At 30.6% G+C, this 14,571-nt stretch overlaps 4 protein-coding genes across 9 annotated transcripts; 2 read left to right on the forward strand and 2 right to left on the reverse strand.

The window, feature by feature from the left end:
* The first annotated feature begins 23 nt into the window (after nucleotides 1-23).
* Nucleotides 24-2,625, forward strand: Vps33b (vacuolar protein sorting 33B). Its single transcript, XM_072018161.1, has 6 exons — nucleotides 24-478; nucleotides 549-772; nucleotides 851-1,357; nucleotides 1,432-1,662; nucleotides 1,746-2,071; nucleotides 2,154-2,625. The coding sequence occupies exons 1-6, from the start codon at nucleotides 321-323 to the stop codon at nucleotides 2,415-2,417; spliced, it is 1,710 nt and encodes a 569-aa protein (XP_071874262.1). The 5' UTR covers nucleotides 24-320; the 3' UTR covers nucleotides 2,418-2,625.
* Nucleotides 2,515-6,632, reverse strand: Eif3c (eukaryotic translation initiation factor 3 subunit C). The gene is made up of 12 exons (XM_072018143.1): nucleotides 6,493-6,632; nucleotides 6,065-6,170; nucleotides 5,839-5,971; nucleotides 5,463-5,747; nucleotides 5,243-5,340; nucleotides 5,046-5,173; nucleotides 4,555-4,965; nucleotides 4,271-4,480; nucleotides 4,048-4,201; nucleotides 3,768-3,983; nucleotides 2,877-3,693; nucleotides 2,515-2,768 (listed from the first exon to the last, which is right to left on the reverse strand). Exons 2-12 carry the CDS (start codon nucleotides 6,155-6,157, stop codon nucleotides 2,635-2,637), a joined length of 2,679 nt encoding a protein of 892 aa, XP_071874244.1. The 5' UTR covers nucleotides 6,158-6,170; nucleotides 6,493-6,632; the 3' UTR covers nucleotides 2,515-2,634.
* Nucleotides 6,633-6,740: 108 nt separating this feature from the next.
* Tpr2 (Tetratricopeptide repeat protein 2) lies at nucleotides 6,741-10,093 on the forward strand. Of its 6 annotated transcripts, none has more exons than XM_072018182.1 (11): nucleotides 6,741-6,869; nucleotides 6,985-7,052; nucleotides 7,352-7,443; nucleotides 7,518-7,642; nucleotides 7,721-7,909; nucleotides 7,984-8,102; nucleotides 8,176-8,494; nucleotides 8,565-8,730; nucleotides 8,806-8,952; nucleotides 9,025-9,177; nucleotides 9,267-10,093. In XM_072018182.1, exons 2-11 carry the CDS (start codon nucleotides 7,027-7,029, stop codon nucleotides 9,353-9,355), a joined length of 1,425 nt encoding a protein of 474 aa, XP_071874283.1. In that variant the 5' UTR covers nucleotides 6,741-6,869; nucleotides 6,985-7,026; the 3' UTR covers nucleotides 9,356-10,093. The 6 variants fall into 6 exon arrangements, with proteins under 6 accessions (XP_071874283.1, XP_071874286.1, XP_071874284.1 ...); XM_072018185.1 differs by having other exon boundaries at nucleotides 7,361-7,443; XM_072018183.1 differs by having other exon boundaries at nucleotides 6,758-6,873.
* LOC139995044 (uncharacterized) lies at nucleotides 10,088-13,346 on the reverse strand. Its single transcript, XM_072018175.1, has 5 exons — nucleotides 13,015-13,346; nucleotides 12,125-12,505; nucleotides 11,770-12,048; nucleotides 11,206-11,699; nucleotides 10,088-11,117 (listed from the first exon to the last, which is right to left on the reverse strand). The coding sequence occupies exons 1-5, from the start codon at nucleotides 13,180-13,182 to the stop codon at nucleotides 10,967-10,969; spliced, it is 1,473 nt and encodes a 490-aa protein (XP_071874276.1). The 5' UTR covers nucleotides 13,183-13,346; the 3' UTR covers nucleotides 10,088-10,966.
* Between the last annotated feature and the right edge of the window lie 1,225 nt (nucleotides 13,347-14,571).

A 14,571-nucleotide genomic window follows, 5' to 3' on the forward strand; every position in this document is an offset into this window, starting at 1 on the left:
GTGAGTATTGAAAGGATTGGAAAATACGATTCACTCCGGTTTACGAAGCTCTACCACATGGGTGCACTAGTCGAGTTGTTTGTTATGCTTCCTTTAAAAGAAGTATCTATTTAATGTGATGTGGTTTGAAAATCACTTGCAGTTCAAAGGAATCTTGATAGACGAATAAAACATTGGAATTCCATTATAGTTTTTAACTTTACATCGATATCATGTCATCGAACAAAGATATGCAGCATCTTCATAACTCATAGTGGTTAAACAATTTTGTTACTATTTATTATCAAATTATCGAAATTTATAATATATATTAAAAAGATATGGACATCACGTTGGATGATAGATTGAATGTATTACAACAAATAAGTCAACGAAAACTTGTTGAAATACTGGACGCGATTCCTGGAACCAAAGACTTAGTGATAGAGCAGAAACTTATGAAAATTTTGGACAGTTTTGTAGGAGTTTCTGTACTCAAGTAATTATTTTAAATTAATGTGGCATGTTACTCTTTGGACAGATATCAAATGATATTATTTTTTACTTAGACGTTATGGCGTTGAAAAGATTTATAAAATGGAGCAAGGCTTGAAGCTTTCAAATTCTCAACATATCTTTTTGGTTTCAAGTGATTTGATTGCTTGCAAAAGGGTACTAGATCAAATACAGTCAGAAATTCCTTCAAATATTAAGCCACATGTACAACCATATCATCATATTCTAGTTACTCCATCTGTACCCACTGTTCTTAATTCAATAATCGAAGAAGAAGGTGAATATTTTATTATGCAATTAAATAATCAATAGTTGTTTCAGTTCCATTAGAGTAAGAATGTAAATGTTTCTTTAGGATTATCTGGATTAGTTACGTTACAAACATTATCTTGGGAATTTATAAGATTAGATGGGAACATCTTATCTTTAGAAAACTGTATGTTTATTGATCTTTACTATCACAAAGATACTACATTACTGCCAGCATTAGGACGTAGCTTATGGTCACTGCAACTTATACTTGGTTCACCTAAATTAACACTTTCCTTTGGAAAGTACAGTCAGCAAATGTTCAAAATTATGGAGTCAATGAAACACTGTTTAGGCTCCTCTAATATAGAAAATGAAATAGGAGCTTTAATTATAATGGACAGGAATTATGATTTGGTTACGCCACTTTTAACCCCTGTAACTTACGCTGGATTATTACACGAAGTAGTGGAAATAAATGTTGGTACAGGTATTTTGGGCAAATCTCAAGTTAAGCTAGATCCAGATAAAGATCAAATTTACGGGGAAGTAAGAGATACACCATGCAGCGAAGTTTTTCCAATTTTACATGGGAAAGCTAAATCTTTAAAATGTATGTTCTTATATGTTTCTTTTGTTAATTTATTTTTCATAAAAGTTAGCAGTATTTTTAATGGTTCATATCAGTGGAACAGAATGCGATACAAACAATGAAGTTATCCGAAATGGAAAGATACGTAGCGACGAGATTACAAAAAACTAGAGATCTAACGCGACAACTTGCTTTTCATATTTCTGCTTGCCAGCTGATAGCAGACACATTAAGTTCTGACTTTCAAACCTTGCAAAAAATAGAGAAATGTATGCTTGAGTGCAGAGAGAGGAAAGAGTGTTTGAGTCATATTGAGAGATATGTAGGTACGTAATTTCTTTTAATAGACAATAATACTATCTTTTTTCAGATGATCTTATTCCTCGCGATCTTACAACTCATTTTTCAGACGATCATCCATTGAGAACCTTACGTTTATTATGTTTATTATCGATTACAAGCGACGGAATTACCCAAAATGAACTGGACTCTATACAAAAACTTTATCTTCACGCTCACGGTTATAAACACATACCGTTATTTTATAAATTGCATAGTATAGGTTTATTGAAGTATAGGACAGAAAATATTTTACACAAATTACCAAATTGGAACAGTGAATGGAATAATAATGCACAGAAGTTAAAGCTGTTACCCAGTTACTACAAGCAAATGGAGCAAAAAAGCCGTTCGTGTGCAAGTTACGTATTCAATAATGTTTACGTACCACTAATCGTTAGTAATATTATTAATTAAATTAGTCTACTTGATAATGTTTAATATTGAATGGAGTTGACAAAAATTCACATCTCTATAGGCTCAAATATTAAATATTGTTGTGAATCAAGAAAAGGATACTAAGAGTCTTGACGAATTAACAAATTTATCAAACTGCGTCATAAGTGGCCAACGTGGTTCATTATTACCAAAAATGGTAGTGATATGTATCATTGGTGGTATTACCTATGCCGAAATAACTGCTTGCCGGTTTATAGAAAAATCTACTGGGATTCGACTTGTATTAACCTCGGATAATATAATAACAGGTAATAAATTGCTGGAGAAGGTGCAAGATATATGAACATCTTAAAGATGATAATCAAAAATTTGTAACATTTATATATAAAGTAATTATATGTAAATAGTACCAAACATAGAAGTATAAATATACACTAAAATAGCGATTAATTATTTATATACTATTATTTTCAACATTATTCACATGAGTGTATATACACGGTACAATGATTATCCACTGTTAAACACCCACATAAACAATATTCAATGTTCCCTCATTTTTAATAATTTCGATTTTCTTCTCGATTACGATCCCGATCACGGTCCCGTCTCTGACGGCCCCAATCTTGTCCCTGTCGATTGTAATTTTGCCTATCACGGAAGTTTCCTTGATTTCCTCTTGAGAAAAAGTTTCCTGTGACGTAAGACGTTCATCATTATCAGTATTTTACAATCATTTACAATACAAATCATTTTACAATTTTAAAATCATTTAAAATTGCTTAAAGTTTTCATAGCTTACCTTGTTTCATTTCAAAAATACGTTCATTAGAATCCACAAAGTTGTTTACTTTATCGGTAAGCTGCAATGCTAGAGATTGTAGACGACTTGGTTCGCTACGATGCATCACAACCGTTTCTGTTGGATCATCTAAAGATGCCATAAGTTCCTCATTGATAATCATTTTACTAATAATAGAATGAACAACAGGTCGCTTTAGTTGAAACATCTCTGCCAATTTTGGCATAGAGATTGAATCATAGACGTGGGAATAAGTAAACAAGTACGTTCTTAACGCCTCTTCTTTGATTAATTTTGTAAGCATTTCACGAACTTTGTCCGCTTGGTAAAAGAGGTCCCAAACTTTAGCATTCATCTTTTCGTTAATGATAAAATTATTGCAAGCTAACCAATTTCCGTTGCGCATTGCTTTTGCCGCCGCGACAACGTGTTCTCTCATTGATTCTGGAGGTCCAACCAAAGATTGACGTTCACTTGACCTCAACTGTTGATAGAACGTCTTGGAAATCATTCTTCTTCTTGCATCAAATTCGTGTGCAGCCATGTATGGAATTTCAATGAGCATGGCAGAGACTAAGTAGACACACTCAAGGAGTTCCAAATTTATATGCATGTGGAATGGCATTTGCCTTTGTTTCTCAATTTTTTCTTGTTCCTTACTGCGTTCGTGTTGTCTTTGAGGAAGGAGACCTTGTGCCAAGAGCTCCTTTACTTTACCAGTTACCATCAAATCAACTAAACAATTATGTGCGTCTTTAATATTCGCGTGACGGAATGCACATAAACCCAAATGAGCAATAGTTCTGTTGTATAAAATCTGTAATTGGAAATAGAGGGGAAAAAATTCATGAAAATATAGAAGAGCATAATTTCATTATAAAGAATACAAACTTGTGTAGCTGGATCGGAATGCTGAATGGTTTCTTGTAAATGGGACATCAGAATAAGATCACGTGCTTGAAACCAGTTATCGTGAAGAGCATGATGATAAACATGAGAAAGAATCGCACGAGTTCTAAGTCTGTCAGTCCCGTCATGAGCATAAACGTATTTACAAAGCTTTTCCATAACTTGGACAGATGTTGCGACGTCTAGACCAAGTTCGCCCTGAATATGTATATATTATATTTTTAGATTTTTATCTGTAAAATATTAATAATTATATACTTACTTCTTTTTGTTTAAGAACATTTGGATCAAATTTATAATATAAATGTTCAATTTTGCGTAGATATACGCGGCAAAGTTCAGAAACTGTGCCTTGCCTTTCTAAATATTCTTGGACTTTATCTATTATCATGGACACTTGTTTCTCATCTTTCAACCTAAAAAGATGGTGAATATTTTCGTCTACATTTTCAATTTACTAATTTACTAATACAATTTACTAATACCTTTCTACATATTCATTACTGTGTGGATCACATTCCTTTAATAACTTAGTAAATTCTTCATCTAAACGTTCTACTAGCGTTAGCACGCATCCATGTATTTTATAAGGAGGAGTTTCGTATTCTTCTGCATCCTCAGATACTACTTCAGCAATAACCATATCTTTTGTGTTCAAAAGCATATCAAGCATTTCTGTAATACGTTCTAGTATCCTGCAAAAAAATAATTTATTAATTCATAAATTGGGATGGTTTCATATTTAAAAAATTTAGAATATAATACCTACTTTGACCAATATTCAGGTTTCATTGCATCTGATACTTTTGGATTGTAATCGAAAATAGAGGACACGATAGAAAATTTAATTTTTACAGCTACTGCTGGTCCAAGATTATGAGTATCGGCTATGGATTGCAGTTCGTGTAAAAGTTCAATTTGTTCCCTTCGATCGGTACGTTTTTTACCGCGAGCCGCGATAATCTCAGAAAGTTTCTTCAAGACAGCAGCTACATTAATTTCTGCATCCTTCGCAAACATTTTCGGCTTTTCGGATGGAATGGCTACACCGCCTTTGACAGTTTCCCATTCACCTTCTTCGTCGTCTTCATCTTTCTTCTTTTTCCGTTCCTTTTCTTTACGTTCCTTTCGCTGTTCCTTTCGTTTTGTCTTATCTTCTTCTTCCTCTTTATCTGTCACTCTATTTCAGAATATGCTAATATTAATATTACATTAATTAATTATTACTTTCATCTATTTGTGTGAATGAGTTAAACATACTTTTTGATAAACCGTTCACGTATATTTTGATATTGACCTTCATCCTCACTACTTGTACTCTCGCTATCTGAAGAACTACCCCAGTCAGATTCACTTTCACTACCTTCTTCTCCATCAGCCATGCTTTTCTGTAAAGGTATGATCTTGTTAATATCAAGAAAAGGAAGTCACAAAATATTTTATTATATATAACAAACCTTAAATTTAGAAGTATCTGGTTCACTTGCTTCTGATCCAGCCTTTTTGAAAGGAACTGCACTGTCTTCCTCTTCCTCAGATTCTATAACTTCTTCAGCTAAAAGATTTTAAACAATGATTAATTTTTATTTTAAATAATTAATTTAGAACATCAGTAAATATTATTGAATTATTATTGAATTGAAATATTATTGAATACTATCAGTGAAATTGACTCACGCTTTTCTTCCTCCTCATCATCATCCTGATCTGGATTTTCTCTGAATTTTGCTATATCTTCTTCAAAATCTTTATTATATTTACGAAGTTTTTGACGTAATGAAGTCAATGACTTTGAATTGTTTTTTGACATATTTTTACGACCCTCGCGATCTTCCCATACTTCATTGATGAAATCTTCCATTTCTACTAAACATCTGATGTAAAAACGTGGTGTTTGGCCACCTTCTTCCTTTGCTATTACAGGCAGAGCTTTTTGATAAGCACGCATTAAATCCTCGAAACCTATAATTACAATATGAATGATTTCAATTAAATGAATACTTTGTAAATAATTTATATTTGTATAATATCATTAAACTTTGTAAGCACTTACTGGACAACATGCTGCTCATATCTTTGATCTTCTTATAATTTCTTATGAGTTTGATGAGATTTGCAATCTCTTCGTATCTTTTTTCTTTGGTTGATCGTACAACCCTCTTAGTTTCTTCTTCTTCATCACTGAACTGAAAAAATTTTACATTATGTTAATGCATATTTTGTATGTTTACCACAGTATAAAAAAGGAAATAATAAAATATTATAATGTTTAAGTTTACCGTGAAAGCTGTAGTTGGTGCTCGTTGAACCTGCTCCTCCTCGGAAGCACTATCAGATTCAGAATCTGACCCAGTAGCAAAGAAACGACTCATGTTTAGAAAAATACTGTGAAAAAAGGAACAAATTTAGTAAATGTTTAATATTTGAAAAGGTGATATATAAATATATATAGTTTATTATTAATAAAAATTTTTACATATATTTATTTATAAAATTTCATAATATAATATGATAATATTATTATGTGAATTATAATTGCATTCTAATTATAAATGCATGTAATTAGAAAAGCTGCTCTGTATATGCGATAATTCTTAAGCACATGGTGCAATAGTTTGATTAGTATTAGTTTATGTTGAGCACGCATTGCTATTAACAAAAATGATTTAAAAGTATATAAATTATATTTATATACTTATAAACTTACGTATTACAAAATTGATCTTTTTTTTCTCTTCAAATGGTTAAACTGCTACAGGTTACAACGACAACGCCATTAAAGACTGATACACCATAAAATTGCTGGGATGAGTGTTCCAAAAAAAATGGTGAAAAGTTTTCAAATTCTGCTTGATGTTTTTTTTATTCAAATTATTATTAGGACGAAAATTTTATTAATTATCGCACTAATAATTAGTATTAAATAATAATTAATTTAAAATTAATTTGGATTTTTAAACCATTTTGGATGCGTTTTGGAACGTGTATATACTAATTTCCTGGGATCATTATTACAAATGCGGCCCTTCTGTTGGTAGTGTTAAAGGGAGTAGGACTGTTGCACGAAGGGAATAAACCGATTGAGTTAGTAAGTATATATTTTTGTTACAAAGATGTAAGTTTTATAATAATATAAGATGACTATGTATAAACATAGGAATATCATATCTCATGAAATATTACGCTTACTATTTTTCAGTCTTTTAGGAATATACACAAGTATATTTCAAAACATTCGACAATGTCCACTATTGCACAGTTTAAAGAGTAAGTAAAGACCGAGACTATATAATGTCGCGCTTCGTTTAATTTATTAAATGTTACTTTTTTAATAAACAGAAATGATATGTACCGTGGACTGATCGATCTTTTTCTTTAAATATCGTTCAAAATTCTTAAACATTCTTTCTATCTTTTAATAATCGTTTTAATTTTATATTGACCCTATGTTTTTAATATTTTTTTATGAGGTTACATAATTGATTTGGTGAAAGATGACATGGCTTTAGTTTATATGATTATGATTATGGTTTATCAAATTATTCAGTGCAATATTAAATACATAGATGTTCCAGACTTACAAAAATGCAAACTGCCAAAGAACTTTATGGTGGGAAACAATACAAGGAAGCATTAAAAGAGTACAGTGAACTTATTGGTAAGTATTTGTTCAATTAAAAATTTGTTATGATGTTATGACCTTATGGATCAATAAAATGAATATCCTTTTAGAATTATATCCAAATACAGCACTACTTTATGCAAACAGAGCTGCATGTTACATGATGCTTGACAAATATCCTCCTGCCTTGAAAGATGCAAAGAAATGTATTGAATTGGATCCAAAAGTATACAAAGTACGTTAGACATAAAGATACATAAAAATACATTTAAAGAAATGAACAAGAATTTTAATTCAATTCATTTACGTTTAGGCTTATGTAAGAATTATAAAATGTTGCCTGATTTTGGGTGACATAGTTCAAGCTGAGACTACTTTATCCAAGTTATTAGAGATTGATCCCGAGAATAAAGGCATTACCACAGAGAAAAAAGACTTAGAATATGTGAAAAAATTTCTTAAGGATGCAGATACTGCATATAATGCTAAAGATTATCGTAAGGTTTGTGGCTCTACTTCTAAATGAACATGTACTTAGTAATATAGATAATAGTGTTTAACATATAATACTTATAGGTTGTATATTGTATGGATCGTTGTTGTGATGTAAGTAATCGTTGCACAAGATTTAAATTAACTAAAGCAGAATGTTTGGTATTCTTGGGGAGGTATCAAGAAGCACAGGAAATAGCGAAGTATATTAATTGCTTTTTTCATGAACCTAAAGTAATCAAAATTATTTTATATTCAATATCAATGATATTTCAGTGATATCTTACATCTTGATAAGCAAAATGCAGATGCTATATATGTTCGCGCTATGTGTCTATATTTCCAAGATAATATTGACAGAGCATTTGCACACTTCCAACAAGTACTTAGATTGGCTCCAGACCATGCTAAAGCATTAGAAATATATAAGCGAGCTAAGAATTTGAAAAAAAAAAAGGAAGAAGGGAATGCTGCTTATGAAATGGAACAATATTTGAAAGCATATCAATTATATACAGAAGCTTTGACTATAGATCCTCAAAATATAGTAACAAATGCAAAACTCCATTTTAATAAAGCAACAGTCGCAGCAAAGGTATTATATTTTCATATTTTATTAAAATCGATTTTGTAAAAATTACTAATATTTTCACCTAACCCTATAGTTAAATCGATTAAATGAATCGGTAACAGAATGTACGGAAGCATTGAAACTCGATGAAAAGTATCTTAAAGCACTCTTAAGAAGAGCAGCTTCTTATATGGAGCTCAAAGAATATGAAAAAGCTGTTCGTGATCTTGAAAAAGCGTATAAAATGGATAAAAGTTCAGGTAAAGAAGATACACATCTTACTTACAATAATAAACACTTTTATAATAACATATTAATTTATTAAATATTGACAGATAATAAACGATTGTTAATGGAAGCTAAGTTGGCATTAAAAAAATCAAAGAGAAAAGATTACTACAAAATTTTAGGTATTGATAAGAACGCATCTACTGATGATATCAAAAAAGCATATAGGAAACGAGCGATGGTACATCATCCTGGTGAGCTTGAAGATGCATTTTTATTCAGTTTATTTTAATTATCTTAATCTGTCTTTACGTTATTATGTACAGACCGACATCCTAACGCAACGGAAGGAGAAAAGAAAGAACAAGAAAAAAAGTTTAAAGAAGTTGGAGAAGCCTATGGTATTCTATCTGATCCTAAGAAACGGTCGCGTTACGATAGTGGACACGACATTGATGATGCTGATGGTGGATTCCAAGGTTTGCACAATCCGTAAATTTATGTTGGTATAAGATTTTATAAATATTTCAGTATATGTGGTATAATAATTAACTTTTTTTCTATATAGATATCGATCCAAATGTAGTGTTTCAAACATTCTTTCAACATGATGGTTATCAATTTCGTACAGACGGTTATACTTTCCACTTTGGTTAACAGCATTCCAAGGATATGTTTTCTTCTACTGTCTTAATGTTTCAAAAGATCATTTCATTCTAGAGATGAATATATTGGATTTATTTATCTTTCATTCATAGCACATCCCGTATTATCAGGTAGCATAAATAATATATATAAAACCTATTAGAGAGATATAGTTTTATATATTTATTTAAATAACTGTAAATATGTCTTATATGGTATTCTGATATATATGTAGAGTTTTTTGCAGTAAGTGTGAATGAATATTGAAAATCATATCAGTGATCTTCAATAGATATGTTTCTGACAAAGTATATACTTGTATTGATATAGGTACTTATGAAAATTACGTTATAAGTTATTTTCCCTTACTCTATTCAGTGATGTTAAAAAGTATGCTAAATATCACAGCGATTAATCAATTTCCTCAAGTTACTTTATATATTATACAATGTCTAAATTATCTTTGGAATGATAAATGATCTTATACACGTCTTTCTGTAGAAATATATATTACATTGAATATCGTTATATTAAGCAATAAATTCTTAAAAAAGCATACAATCTTCATTTATAGTTACTGAAGCATAGAGTTAAGGAAATAACTGAACAAAATAAGAAAAATTATATTAAACATGAGCATTACTTCGGGATTTAAAAAATAAGAAATGTTAAATATCTTATTTATTCCTTGACCAAAAAATAACATTGTTCATACAGTATAATCGTTAAAATAAAAGATCTTGCTCACTATTTCATTGCTTTATTTATGTAAATACAAATTTTATTTTAAAAAACATTAGTCATTTAAAATAAATTATCCAGTAATGACTACTTTTTTCTCCGAAGGAGAAAATTTTTTTTAACTTAATAAGATTTCGGACGTAACTAGTTTTTCAGTTGTGTCTGTTATCTTTATTTCATTTTTGCACGCATCTAATGTTAATATTTAACGTGGTTCATAATATTCTTTAAGTACGTATATAAGGCACGCTATAATGGTCACAGCTTAAAAATACAAAAAGATACAAAATTCCGGAAGTTACATAAATCTGAGTTGATTGAATCAAATAGCTCAAACTTAATGCACACAACTAAAACACATTTATCTAAAACTCAAATAAAAATATGCAATAGCACCTATGTAGTTATACTTTTAACAAATACACGTGTACATCTAATATTTTATTAAAAATTAAAAGTTTACAGTTATTAAATAATTTTTCTAACATTTATAATGCAAATTTTTAATCATCGGTATATGAGATAGCACATTTTCATCTTAAGTATTTTTGGAGCTTTGTATCTTTTATGCTAATATTATTGAGCATGAAAGTACTATTTAAAAATATAGTATGTTAGGTTTTTGAAGTACTTCGATTTTAGTTTAAGTAACTGATTCATAAAAAATAAGTAATAAATTAAGAAACTTTCCTCCTCCTGTTATTGTACAGTTTATATACTATAGCACTTCGTACTTTGTAAATCGAATATGGTGTTTGCAATCTTACACATACAGCATAAGTACATTCAAGCAATACTATGCTTAATGATATATACATATATACAAATAATCTACTAAAATCCTGAATTAATTTTGTGCTATAATAGAATATCATATTGAGACTATTTATTTGATTCGTTGTAGGATGCCCTACCCGCCAATTCAAGTAAGTAACGATCAGGATGATCTTTCCAATCTTTAGCACTTAGTTTAACGGTCCTCTGCTTTTCTGCTTCCTTCACTTGCCACTTTTTAATTTCCAATTGACGTTCCCTGTAAAATATTTCAAATTAATTTTTTTATTGAAATCTATTCATCTTTACATAAGAGAAAAAACAAAAAAAAAAAAAAAAGAAGATACCTTAATTTCATATCTCCACAACCCCAAACTTCTAAGCTAGCAATCGGATAAGGTGCACCTGCTATACTGACTGAATGGAATGATTCATCTATACTAATATACGGCGAGCGGGGATTACTTCCGAACCGTAATCCATGAGGATAACCTCTGATGCCAGTATTCAAGTATAATACTTTAGCTCCCTTTTCAATAACCCTATATGAAGGAAACAATTCAATGCCCATCGAATCTTCGTCGCCCCAATACAGATGACTTTCACGCCATTCTATCGCTGAACATATACAGTATGTAGGACGCGAAGTATCTCCATCTGGATTAACAATCCGTATGAATAAAAGAGTGGGTCCTCTGTATCCTAATACATGGTAAAGAAATCGATTAGCTCCTGTTCCATGTTCTAAGCTATTGTACAATAATGTCCAGTGTCTAGGACACACATTGCCCATTCTTTTAGCTATGAGTGCATGAGTAACATCTTTTGGTGAATCATCTGTCTAAACATATATTTATCTTATTATTTTACAGTTCAGTGAAGTATATATCAAATTTCAAATGAAAATATACCTGAAGATAACATTCGGGTAGTGTGCTTGATAATAGCCACACATAGCTCATAGGTAACAAAACTTGTGGAAAACATAAAGAATCTGGTTGCTCCAATATAGGTGTTGGTATCTCCAAATGTGGTTGTGGTTGTTCTTTGGATAAAAGAGCTTTATCATTTCTGTAAGCAGTTGTTAGTACATGTATTATATATCGATGAGGGCCATATATTAGACGTGGACAATGTTGCCAGATCCAGTTGCTCACATAACTCACAGACAAAGCATGTTTACCATGAAACTGTAATACACATTCTATAGTTTTAGTTTCGTATAGGTTTTGATTAATAATGCTAATAAATATTAAATTTACTAACACATGATGATACAGCTGAGTCGATTATTTGATCTTTATAAATACAGGGAGAGGTTCCGCTACTATCCATAGCAATATTATAAGAAATGTTCAATAAAGCCTTCAATCCATCAGGATTTATGCTTCCATCTCCTTTTATATCAGAATACATCTTCACATAATTCTCTAATACAGTTTGATCACTCATTACAGAGAGGAACTTCTCTGCTTGTTGTTTGAAAGAATTGGCACTCAAGTGCGTAGTATTAACATTGGCAGCATGATGGAGATAATTGAATAATTTTTCACCTAACTCTGGATAATTGGGGAAGAGATAGCGTTGAAATATAGATATTGTTATCCCATTTATACGTTCCTGTTCGTGAGTTAAATGAGACAAAATCTGCAAAATGAACAATCTAACTAATACATGCTTTCTAAAATTAATTTTAATAAATATTAAATCTTAATAAATCTTAATAGATATTATTAATGTTGATAAATCTGCAAACTAAAAAGTGATAGTATCTTATTTCATTAACGTGGAAAGAAGTGACAAACAGTTTTATATTTATTCACATTTTTGGGAAAAGACCAGAGATGATCTAAATTAATTTTTGCAACGCAAAAATATTATTTACGAAAAACATATTACATCAGCAACATGACATCGTAGGTTATACGAATTATAAAGATTGTCAAAGGAAAAGTGGATCGAAAATAAATTAGTTAAGAAATAATTTGCATATTATTCGTGAACCATACAAGTCAATTTGCGTTTTTAAAACGTGAAACAAATATTTGTGACGATTAATGATTTTCAAAAGACGATCGACATACTTCTGCGATATATCGAATATATCTGTGTCGTTCGATTTACGAAAAAATAGTAATTACAAATTGACCCTATACCTTCGCTAGACTTTCAATTGGAAAGAACTGCATGTGCGAATTACTTTCTAATTCGGTCCCTGAGGAACTTTTCGAAAGATTGTTTGCGTTTGCATTATCACCAACATGAACCACAGCATCAGCCTTCTTGGTGGATACATGTCCACCACGTGTTGCTTGATTACCCATTTCTACCAGTTTAATATTAAAGTATTAACAAATTCACTCTCTTATCTAAACATATCATCACTCACAACAACAAACATGCATACAACCATATGCAACTTTTTAGAATATTGTCACGAATGATACGAAAGCAAGTGTTGCATTCGCGACAAATCGAATCCCACCCGCCCCTCCAAATAATTTCCCTTTTAAGTATGTTCTATTAACTGTTCACTAGATTATGTTCGAAAATCGGATTGGTTAGTCAGAACTCAGGAAAGATAAAGCCGAATTTACACCTTTTCACTTTGGATGATTATAACGAATGATTCATCGAAAAATAATATTTTCAGTTACGTTTTATCGTGAAGTAACCAGTGAACAAAGTAAAGCTTATTTTGAATGAATTGAATAAAGCCGAATTTACATCTTTTTCATAGCAAATGTGAATAATGAAAGTCGGAATATTTATACCAGTTCACTGGTTGAATTCAATTCATTAGTTTGAAATATTTTTCAAATTTACTAAGTTGATCCTATAGACCTTGAAACAAAATGTGATAGCTTCCTTCTCTGTCTTAAAGAATACATTTTATTCCCCTGTTCCATTCTTTCATTTATTATTAAGATTCTTGATAAAGGATTGCCCAGAAAATAGTAACAATCGGCCAAATCCATATTCATTTCGTATGACATGTATCATAGGAGTGTGAAATGATTGCATTCAGTATATCGTACTTACAACGGCATGGTCATAAGACAATGCCGTTTCACTACGAATTAATCATCCATTTAATTTATCAAAAGAAAAAATTGATCATTACTCATTTTAGGTGAAACCCGAAAGAAAACGATGTTTTTCGATGAACTATCCGTGATCATCATTCAATATGAAAAGGTGTAAATCTGGCTTAAGAACGTACAGTGGCACGCAAAAATATTTGAGCACTTATCGCAGAATCCTTTTGTGGATATATTACCTTCATTATACGAAACTTTTTGAAATTTTGTTAATACTGTAATGAGACACAATTATCGTGATTATAATAACAAAATTTAAAACCAATTCAAAAATGCATATAGAAGTTACATAACGTTTATTGAAAACATATATTTATTTAAAAACTAGTATACAGCATGAATAGTAAGTTTTAAACATACAATTAGGGCTGAAGATGGTTTCACTATATATTGTAGCTTATTACCAGACTATGAATTTTTATACAAATTCATATTTTTCAGAATATAATAAAAAAAAATAGAACCTCGTTAGAAAATTGTTTTACCTACTAAGTATTATAGAAAGCACTATACTTTATATATTTTACCGTATTTTGTATATTCTGTGCAATTGCAGCTTCAAATTTCCTGTAAATGCATAAAAATCCAGCTTAATGGTAATGTATCAATGAC

The sequence above is a fragment of the Bombus fervidus genome, chromosome 15, assembly GCF_041682495.2.
Source record: "Bombus fervidus isolate BK054 chromosome 15, iyBomFerv1, whole genome shotgun sequence".
In the NCBI taxonomy this organism is placed as follows: Eukaryota; Metazoa; Arthropoda; class Insecta; order Hymenoptera; family Apidae; genus Bombus; species Bombus fervidus.